At 38.5% G+C, this 10,842-nt stretch overlaps 1 protein-coding gene across 3 annotated transcripts; it reads right to left on the bottom strand.

Annotated features, from left to right (window-relative positions):
- Nucleotides 1-605: 605 nt before the first annotated feature.
- asb3 (ankyrin repeat and SOCS box containing 3) lies at nt 606-10,727 on the bottom strand. 3 transcript variants are annotated; one of them, XM_051915055.1, is made up of 9 exons: nt 10,090-10,727; nt 9,090-9,248; nt 8,874-8,986; nt 8,366-8,498; nt 4,603-4,780; nt 4,166-4,372; nt 3,804-4,073; nt 3,504-3,637; nt 606-863 (listed from the first exon to the last, which is right to left on the bottom strand). In XM_051915055.1, exons 1-9 carry the CDS (start codon nt 10,286-10,288, stop codon nt 706-708), a joined length of 1,551 nt encoding a protein of 516 aa, XP_051771015.1. In that variant the 5' UTR covers nt 10,289-10,727; the 3' UTR covers nt 606-705. The 3 variants fall into 3 exon arrangements, with proteins under 3 accessions (XP_051771015.1, XP_051771017.1, XP_051771018.1); XM_051915057.1 differs by having other exon boundaries at nt 8,874-8,980; XM_051915058.1 differs by lacking the exon at nt 3,504-3,637.
- Between the last annotated feature and the right edge of the window lie 115 nt (nt 10,728-10,842).

Raw genomic sequence — 10,842 nt, 5'->3', positions numbered from 1 at the left:
GTGTGTGTGTAATGCAATAACGCAAGCACCACGTGGTCTATCCGTAATTAATGTTAAAGAGGTGAAGACAATTTGCCAGGATATGTGAGCTTTAGAAAATAATAAAAATACTGGAACATTGACGTCTGTGTGAAACAGATTAACTGTCTATTCATAAAAGTACGACTCTATTCTGAAAGCAGCAGGGGGTTGAGAGCATCACGCAGCAGCGATACGGACCATTTTAAATTAACAGCGAGCTTTTGATGGTGTGCTATGGGCATTCCTAAAAGGTAACATAAAATGTTAAATAAACAGTATGACTAAAGGCAGATAGTAGCATCTCCGAATGAGTGTGACTGCGTTGGCAATTAACATTCGAAGAGAGTATGCGTCTTTCAGGCAGAGTGACCTTGGAGGCAGACAGAGAGGAGAGCCGCTGAGAGAGAGAGAAGATAACGAGGCAGACCAAAGACACGGAGCAGAGGTGAATTTCAACATCAACTCAGTATGAAGGCCAGCTGTGTAAGAGGAGAACCGAACAGTGAGGATAAATTGGTGAAATTCTCCATTTGTCCTCCCACATTTTCTAAATATCAAGGTAATGAAAAGAGCCAGAGTCCAGCTTCATTGAGCAGTCATTAAAATTTTATTAACATTATATACAAAATACTGCAGTGGAGCAAGTCGAGATAACTTAATTAGCCACAGATGACAGTCAGGCCGCTATGTAAGCAAGCCTGAGACGTCGCTGAACTGAAGGTAGTCCTGAAGCAGTGTGGGGATGGGCAGCTGTTGTATGAAGGAGGTCTTAGATAGAGCATTGCTGCCCACCGATGCCCGCACTGCCAGCCTGCACAGATGAGTGAGGGCAGGGACTGATTCTGGAAACAAGAGCAAATGGTTACTGAGCTGTGGCCACTTACCACATCAGATGGTACATCTATAGAATAGAATATAGTTTTATACAGTTGCAAGAAAGAGTATGTGAACCACTTGCAGAATCTGTGAAAATGTGAATAATTTTAACAAAAAGGAGATGATACAAAATGCATGTTTTTTTTTTTTTTTTTTAGTACTCTCCTGAGTAAAATATTTTACATAAAAGATGTTTACATATAATCCACAAGACAAAAAAAATAGCTGAATTTATTAAAATAACCCCATTCATAAGTATGTGAACCATTGATTCTTAATACTGTGTGTGGTTACCTGGATGATCTACGACTGTTTTTATGTTTTGTGATGGTTCTTCATGAGTCTCTTGTTTGTCCTGAGCAGTTAAACTGAGCTCTGATCTTCAGAAAAATCCTCCAGGTCCTGCAGATTCTTCAGATTTCCAGCATCTTTTGCATATTTGAACCCTTTCCAGTAGTGACTGTATGATTTTGAGATCCATTTTATCACACTGAGGACAACTGAGGGACTCAAACACAACTATTAAAAAAGGTTAAAACATTCACTGATGCTCCAGAAGGAAACATGATGCATTAATAGTTAGGGGTGAAAAATTTTGAACAGGATAAAGATGTCCAAATTTTTCTTATTTTGTTTAAATATCTTTTCTTTTTTTTTTCTTCTTCTTTTTTTTCCATTTAGTATTGCCCTTCGGAAGCAACAGAAGACACTTAAGTGTTTGCCAGAAGACAAATTAAGTACAATATTCCTTGATCTTCAAATTCAAAAAGTTTTCACGCCCTGACTCTTAATGCATTGTGTTTCCTTCTGGAGCATCAGTGAATGTTTGAACCTTTTTTAATTGTTGTGTTCGAGTCCTTCAATCTGTCCTCAGTGTGAAAAGACGGATCTCAAAATCATACAGTCACTGCTGGAAATAGATCAAATACACAAAAGATGCTGGAAAACTGAAGAATTTTTGGAGGATTTTTTTTGAAGAATATTGGGCAGTTTAACTGCTCAGGACAAACAAGCGACTCATGAACAACCATCACAAAACAAAAAAAACAAACAGTCGTGGATCATCCAGGTAACCACACACAGTATTAAGAATCAAGGGTTCATAAACTTTTGAATGGGGTCATATTTATAAATTCAGCTATTTTTTTTGTCTTGTGGACTTTATGTAAACATTGTTTATGTATAATATCTTACTCAGGACAGTACTAAATAAAAAAAATGACATGCATTTTGTTTGATCCCTCTTATTTTCTTAACTATTCACATTTTCACAGATTCTGCAAGTGGTTCACAAACTTTCAAGCAGCACTGTATATTTATATAAATAATATACACAATACATATATACACATATACACACACACACATATATATATATATAAAAAATACATAACATCATTGGTTAGATGGCCCCGTGTGTTGTGATTGGTCTACTGCTTACAGCACGTGTCGGAAACTTAACTCCCATTACCATATCTGAATTTCCGCTCCCGAGGCTTCTTCAGCACTTGCATACATAGTAATAAGAACAGTCCTCATCCTTTGGAAGTGCATGCAAATAAGTTTCACAGCAAAAAAACTGCATCTTCTCGACATGTCGACAACACGACATGTTGCTACAACATGTTGCTCCTCAGCTACAACTACAGCGTTTGAGGGTCAAAGCAAACGTTGTTCACGTGCAGCCAATAAAGACCAAAGGCTGGCATTAGCAAATTTGTTACAAACCTACTTAGATTTGTTGCGGAAGTGAGATTCGTTTTGGCAGTTCAGAATCAATCTTTTCTTTTAGGAGACAATAACTTTCTCTGCGTTTCCACTGCAGGAACTTTCCCCAGGAACTTTGGAGTGGTACTCGGTGTGTTTCGACCAAAGGGACCAGGGTCTAAATGAAGTTCCGGGTAAAAATTTCTCCCTCAGAAAGTCCCTGCTCATGAGGTAGTACTTTTTCAAGTTCAGAAACTTTCAGGGGTGGGACTTGGGCACTGAACATTTTGATTGGTTGTTCACGCAGCATTTTATTTCAACCACCATTTTTGAAAGTCTGTTGCAGTGCATGCAATAAGAGTTGTTTGCTATTCGAATCAACACTGGAGTTTAAAAAATATGACCAATGGGCCAACGACAAGGTTCAGGCTTTATTATGCTTATATGCGGAGGACGAAATCCAGGAGGAACTAGAAAGTCGCGCGCTGTCCTATGTCGCTGGACTATTTGCCTAATCTTCACAGAACTTTAGACCACGATGCAAACGCAGACAACAACAGGTCTGGGGAGTTCCTGGGGCAAATTGTTTTGGGTATTATCAGTGGAAATGCGGCTTTTATTTGTCGTGCACTTTCATCTTTAAAACTCTGCAGACCTTTTACATTCACAAACAGCTATATTACGCACTGCATGAAAGGTAATATTCGAAAAAGCACAATAGCGTCACTTTAACTGTAATGCAGAAACTCGTCAGGAAACTTAATGGACAAAAGGAAATTAACTATTTTGCTTCATTTCATTTTACCAACAAAATAATTGTGAATATACTGCAATATATTGTTGAAAAACACCTGATCAAGGTCATAAAACCCACACATACACAAGTGTACAGGTCATACCAAAATGCTTCCGTGGCGTCCAGGTGCCATCTGTTCGACGGTGAGAGAGAATCTGAAGCATTGCGGAGGGCAGAGTCTTCCAATTAATGAACTCCAGAAAGAAATTAAGCACTCTGTTCTCAGCTTCTTCAAGCCTGCACCCAATTACAGCATAACAGGCAGAAGTGAAGAGCTTAACACAGTGGTTTTTAACTCTGACGTTAATAAAGCATGATAATTTATTAAAAGCCATGCATGGTGAATCCACTCATGATTAAAATAAAAAACCGTGTGGCACAACAACCGCAATGTGTTGCTTACATTTTGTCCTGTAGCAGCAGCATGGGGTCCATTCCTGCTTTGAGCAGCAGGGGGAGCCAAAAAGAGGCACTCTGCAGCTCAGCAAGGGCTCTATTGGCCAGCTCTCCGAGTCGGTCACCCTGAGGGAGGCCAGCATGCTCCAGAATCAAGGGCAGGTGCTCTGGTACATGACCCTGTAATGCAAAGGCATAGATGCCCATGCTCACATGGGCCCCTGCTGCCAAGAGCATCAGAGTGATCTCACGTGTCTGGTGATACTCACTGTCTAAACTGAGAGACAAATGGGGGGGAAAAATGTCATACTGTCCAACTGATTGTGTTTAAAATGAAATGCAGGGCATGAGTGTACATCTATGTCATACTTCCAAGAGTTGCACCACAGAGCCATGTCCAAAGGGCAGCTGTAGCCAAACTGTCGACAGCTCTGGGCGTCTGGACTGTAGCCCTTCTTTAGCAAGGCCCGAAGGCTGTCCGCTTGTCCGCTAAGTACTGCCAAGTAAACTGGACTGACCTTTCCTTCACCCCGGTCACATTCTCGCTCCGTTACCGGAATCAGCTTCTCTAAAATGCTACACAGAAAGACAAGAGATGAGCAGCCAGATTAATCCAGTATAGCAAAAATGATTTCATAAAGGCCAAAGCTACACTCTCAACATCTTCATTTAAAAAGTACAAAAGGTTAGCTTTCAAATGTTATTTATATTATACTAAGTAATTGTCACATTGTGGATCATTTTTTAAAACAAGGTCTTCATAAGCAATTGACAGACCCAGTAAGTCATTGACTGAGCTGCCGTACCTAAGCCGACTGAACTGGGCCGCAGCATGGATGGGTAGCTGCCAGCAGTCCTCATTGCAGTACAGGTTGGGGTCAGCTCCATGGGCCAGTAAGACCTCCACACACCGTACGTGGCCCTCCTGAGCGGCAATGAGCAGCGGTGTGGCCAGATCGTTTGCTTGGCAGTTCACATTCGCCCCTGTGGCAACGACAACCTGTGCTTAGGTGCACGTTCTGATTTTGTCGAGTTAGATGCATTCCTGGGTCAACATATTTTGTTGATCCTGGAACAACATTCCTGTCTAAAAATTTTATCAAAAGAGGTTTTTGCACTGAATAGTTCTAGGAACTCAGTTATAGGAACTAGCCACTAGGATAGTTCCCCGGGAACTAATTTCTCCCCTGGGCCATGTTTTTGGTTGCATTCGCACCGGGAGTAGGAACTCTGAAGCGGCCGACGGCGGCGTCTTTAAGCGCGGCATTTACAAACGCTAAAAACCAGTGAATGGAGGATGCGGAGATCGGAGCTGTGTTTATTGAGTGTCGTGTGTTTCAACAGAGATGGAATGTAAATGGATAATCTACGCGACTGAAAGAGCAAAAAGTGGGGCTAAGAGATGAAATCTCCTATGACAACTTTCAGTATTGCATATCATCGAGGCGGAGAAAAGAACACAACTCTGCAGACAACAGGTAAATGTCATTATCACTGTTTTCCATATTCGTGAAGTAAATATGTTTACACAGCTTTTTAAAAATGCCGGGTGTCGGTGTTTGACATGCGTTTGACAAATCAACATACACTTACGTCACTGATAGTTCCTATAGTGCTGGTTTAGACCCTACTCTGAAGTAGGAGCTAATTTAGTTCCCTCAAAAGGAGTTCCTAGAACTAAAATCATTCCTAGTCCCTGCAGTGCAAACACGGCAAAATCCGGGTACTTCAGCCAATAGTTCTAGGAACTATGAAAAGGTTCCTCCGGTGCGAAAGCCTCTATAACCATATCCCTACCCCTAAACCTAACCCTACCCATATGTTATCCCTAAAATCAGAAAGAGATGATGTGAATAACACGGATGTAGAAGCACCTAACCCTGGTTGTAAGCCTAAACTTGGCATAAACTTGGCCCTCAAATCTGATTTGGTTGATTGGAATGTTGTTCCAGGATCAACAAAGAACATGGTGTACTTGATGAAATCAGGTTCTGCTGCTTAGGCAACCAAACTGTAATAGATGATTGCAGTGTGGCTTTGGCTTTCTTTATTTAATAGGGTATTCACCATAACGAAAAATAATTTAAAAAAAATATAGTGTTAATGCCAAGTTCCTAGAACAACTCAGTAAGAATGTACTCTTTGTATTCATGTTGGTTTCATATGACTTTTATAAACTTCTATATGATTTAAGATAAATTTTAATTTAATGACTATAAAATGTCAAGTAAAAAGTAAAACAATTTCTCTACACCTTTTACAAAACATGGGATAAAAATAATTTGACAATTAAGATTAATTAAATGTGATTTACTGTCAGATAAGTTTCAGGAAAACAAGAAAATCCATTCATAAATAAAATAACCAATGAACAGAATAAGAACAATAAACAACGATAAATAATCATAGGCAGAGTGCGTGTAAGGCTGGTAAAAGCTTAGTCTTCCCCTGGCCACGGACTTGAGACTAGCGTGGAATTTTCTCACTCCAACTGCCTGCTGCTGCTTCTGATAGACCATTTTGATGTTTGCAAACGGCGTTGTGTGGCCTGGTAACAGAAAATGACAGTTCTGCTGCAGTAGCGGTCTATAGAAGCCACGGAATAAAATAAAAAAGGTAATTTCGAGTATATATACTGCATTTTTGAACTTTTTCCCTCAGAATTGAGATATAAACTCACAATTGTGAGTTATAAAGTCCGAATTGGGAGATATTTTTTTCTCTTATGGGGTATATGTCGAACATCATCATCTGACCAAACCGGAAAACATGTCTCATCGCATCTGTTTGTCTGAGAAAATGCTAACAACAGAATGAACTGACATTGATATCTATATACTTTTAAGGTAATCAGCTAACCTAGCTAGTTGTTTTTATTGTGAGAAGAAGAAAAATAAAAACTTATGTGATGGACATTGGTTATGCTCATCTGTCTACTTTGAAGGCATCTTGAGTAAAACAGCTCTATATTTAACAAAGCACATACAAAAGAACCTGTTTTACAGAATACAGAAATGGATCTCGCCAGTTTTCCTCCACTTGTTACCACTGTTACCCTTCTGCCACCACAATGCATGCACAGCTGCAAGTGATGTAACTGTGACGTCTACTCCCAAATGGCCAATTGCTTTTAGAGGGAAAAGCTCCCCACAACTGTTGGTCTAGGATCAGTTTTCTCTATAATAATAGCATATTTGTGACTTGGCAAAGGTTCCCATGAGTGTCTGTGTTTGCGCTCCAGAGTACATCAAAGGTTTCTATTTACAACGTGTTTTTGCAGCGTTGAGCAATGTAGCCAATTGATTTCTTGAATGAAATATCCAATCTTTAAGTTAGAATCCACTTTTTTTTTTCCAGTGTTCTGTTTTTTTTTAACCAGATTGTTAATAAAGAAAATGTTACTTGAATCATATTGTAGTTTTTAAGTTGACTAGTTAAACAGTATAAAAAAAATAAAATAAATAATAATAAAAAAAAAAAAAAATCGAAAACGTGAATCAGTCCATCGTTCTGAAAAAAAAAAAAAAAAAAAAAAGAGATTTTATTTATTTGCCGTATCGCCCAGCCCTATTTGTGAGATTGCGTCATCTCGATGAACTAAGACAGCTTTTTAGTGACTGTAAAGGGACCGCTCTTTGCACGATTTGTAGGCGATATATTATCAATTCAGAATTTGAATAAACTTTTGTTTCTCATCTTTGACCAGCAGCCACATAAACGCTGTAAAGTGTCGGGAGTGACATCTGCCAAATTAATCTATTTAAGCTATTATTATTGTCATGTATGCATGATTTAAATTAATTTAATCATATGATGGCAAAGCTGAATTTTAAGCAGCCATTACTCAGTGTCAGTGTCACATGATCCTTCAGAAATCATTCTAATATGCTGTTTCTGCGCTCAAAAATGAAATATTATTTTGCTTCTCTTCTTTTTCTTTTTTTTTTTTTGGAAACATTGATACTTTTTTAAGGATTGTTTGGTGAATAGAAAGTTCAAAAGAACAGCATGTATCTGAAATAGAAATATTTTGTAACATTATAAATCTTTACTGTCACTTTTGATCAATTAAATGTATCCTTGCTGAATGGAAGGATTAAGTTATTCATTTATTTATTTAATATTAATAAGCAGCAAAGCAGTCAAACTTTTAATGAGGCTCTTTTCATTATGAAGACATTTTTAAAACATTTGACATGTGAGACTTTTTTTTACTTTATGCCACCCCTCCCCCACCACCCAAAGTGTGAACATGAATTTTAATTAAGAAATTAAAAATGTGCTCTCATCATAGAGGACTGTATTCAAGTCTCTGTATGTTTGAATTTAATTTTTAATGCATTCATTAAATACAGATATGAACAAAAAAAAAAAAAAAGTCATTGACCTGCTTATCTGCCTCTGAAGAATGTGTCACTGTAAATAGCACTGTGGATACAGTAGTGATAGCTCTAATGTTGCAAGAGTTAACACTGAACATTGACCAAAGCATGTAATGTACAAAAAGGGAAGCATATGACTGGCTAAATGCAGTTCATACAGGATTAATCATTAAAGAAGTGTTCTCACCAGCATTTGCAAGAATCTCTAAGCATTGGTGATGTCCATATTGTGCAGCAACAAATAATGGTGTGATCCCATAGTCATCCACTGCCTCCAGAGAGCACATGCTCACCAGGAATCTCACAATCTCAGTATGGCCCTGGAAGTGTTATTTACAGATATTTATTTCCTCAATTTCTTGATGAAAGATTGTGATAACTGCTTCAGATGTAGGATTTAAAAGCTTGATTAAATTAGAACACACATAATAGCCTTGGGCTTTTATTTTTTGAAGTGTAATTAAACATTTAGAAGTATAAAACTTATTGATAGAGGTATAAATGCAAAAGAGTAATAACAGGCAACATAAATAATAATTTATTGATGTTCTAAATAAGTAACTTGATGATAAGCCCTTACACTTAAAGGTCGGTAAGGAGAGCTGCATAAGGTATGTGAATGTAGTATTTGTGCATGTTTCCAAAACATGAATGCTTCATAAATCATGAATTAGAATTGTAGATTAAAGAATAACCTTGTAAACAGCTTGATGGAGACAAGACCAGCCGGAAACTGAGTGAGTCCCGTTGACTTCTGCTCCATTTTGCACCAGCAGCTCCACCACATCTTTGTACCCACCATCTACAGCTTGGAACAAAAAATGAGACAAATATATAACAAGACTCCAAAGACGGAAAATACACATGGTAAACATGATCTGTGATGGTGATCCTAGGTACTTTGGGTTTACCTGCAAAGAGGGGACAAGAGAGCTCATTGGTTGTCCTGTTAATGTCCGCACCACCCTTTATAAGCCACTTCACTGCCCGGAGGTGTCCATTCCTCGCAGCAAAGTAAAGAGGAGTCTCTGAGTTATGTGTCAAAGTGTTGACATAGTCTTCGCAATTGACTGAAGTAAAGAGGGACATTGAGATAAAATGTATATCGTACAGTTTAATAATTACACAAACATACTAGTGTCAAAAGAGCTCTGATTGTTGGTCTTCAAGGGACAGTTATTTTAACTACATTTGAATATATGCATATTTAAATCACATGAATGGGATTTGAAAGCTACCCTGCCATACAAAAACCAAAATACAGTACTTACACCAACACTGGAACTGAGAAAAACAAGAAAATATTGTCTGTCCAATGAGGGGAAGATTTTAAGGACTAAAAACTGAAATTTCAGTTTGTTTCTCACACAAAGCTACCATAATACTTAGAATATGGCACACAAGTTGTATAGAGAAAAGTTCTCAAATATTTATGTTGTTTGTCAAGACTGACAACCCCAGTCCCCAATCATTTTTACTTTATGGAAAAGAGCAGCTTACACATTTTGCCTAATATTACCTTTTGTGATTTACGCAAGAAAGAAATTCATACAGACTTGGAATCATACAGGTAGCCTAAATGATGCTAGAATTTCCATTTCTCTGTGAACTATCGCTTTAACGTCTAAACAAGTAGCTCTATTTAATGGTCCACAATGCAACTTTACACAGCTGATTTGAGGCTGCTCTGTGCCTGCTCAAAATTCCGTGTAAAGACGTAATGTTGCCTAAAAGCCTGTTTGTTCTGACCCACCTTAGGCCCTAGTATAAAATTATACTATTAAAATTGCTGTGTAAATGCATTTATGCTACATTTAAACAGTCATTAAACAGTCTTGTGTAAAGACACCTAATTATCACTTCAGAAGCGCTTCTGTACCACCTTTACAGTGTAAATTTGGAAGCTCTTACCGGCTGCAGGGAGGAGCAGCCGCACACACTCCGCTGATCCAGCCGCTGCAGCCTCATGCAGGGCGTTCCAGCCCCGGTTATCTTTTACGTCCACAGCGAAGCCTCTCTGGATGAGCTTCTGCACCCGTCGACCTTTCCCTTCCCGGGCTGCCAGCGCGACGGCTGAACAGGTGTCTCCATAGCACTCCGTGAAGTCCATCGATTATTCCCCTTTAAACACAACACTATCCCTCAAACATTACTAAAATAGTTCATTCTATATTATTTAGACACAGTGGCGCTAGGCTGAGTGCAAGTTGACAAGTAGATCTTGAATTACACCCGCCTTATACTGCAGTGCCACAGGTTAAATCTCTATAACGCAGGAAGTCAAGTGCACACTAGGTTACATCGATAATTATGATAAGCTGGGCAGATAACGGTGCTTTGATTGCAAAATAACGAGTTAAGTGCTGTACCACTTTAAGTTTACTAGTAATCTAGTTCATTTTCCCACTTTGAATGTCCACAAGACAACAAAAAGATAAATCGAAAATCATGATGCCCTTCTAAAACATCTGTAAACACGTAAATGTATGGTGACAGGATCCACATTCTATTCGTTTTGGGACCGAGTATTTTTAACGGAAATTCCGGCGATGCTGTTTTCTGATTGGCTGTTTTAGGGCTCCGGCTGGAACAAACGTGTTTTACTTTGCGTTCCGTCTATAAATAAATTAGCGGAAATAATAATAACAGTATTTAAAAAAATGT

The sequence above is a fragment of the Ctenopharyngodon idella genome, chromosome 12 (assembly GCF_019924925.1).
Source record: "Ctenopharyngodon idella isolate HZGC_01 chromosome 12, HZGC01, whole genome shotgun sequence".
In the NCBI taxonomy this organism is placed as follows: Eukaryota; Metazoa; Chordata; class Actinopteri; order Cypriniformes; family Xenocyprididae; genus Ctenopharyngodon; species Ctenopharyngodon idella.
The sequence above is the reverse complement of the archived record's forward strand: the minus strand, read 5'-3'. Positions and strand labels throughout refer to the sequence as shown.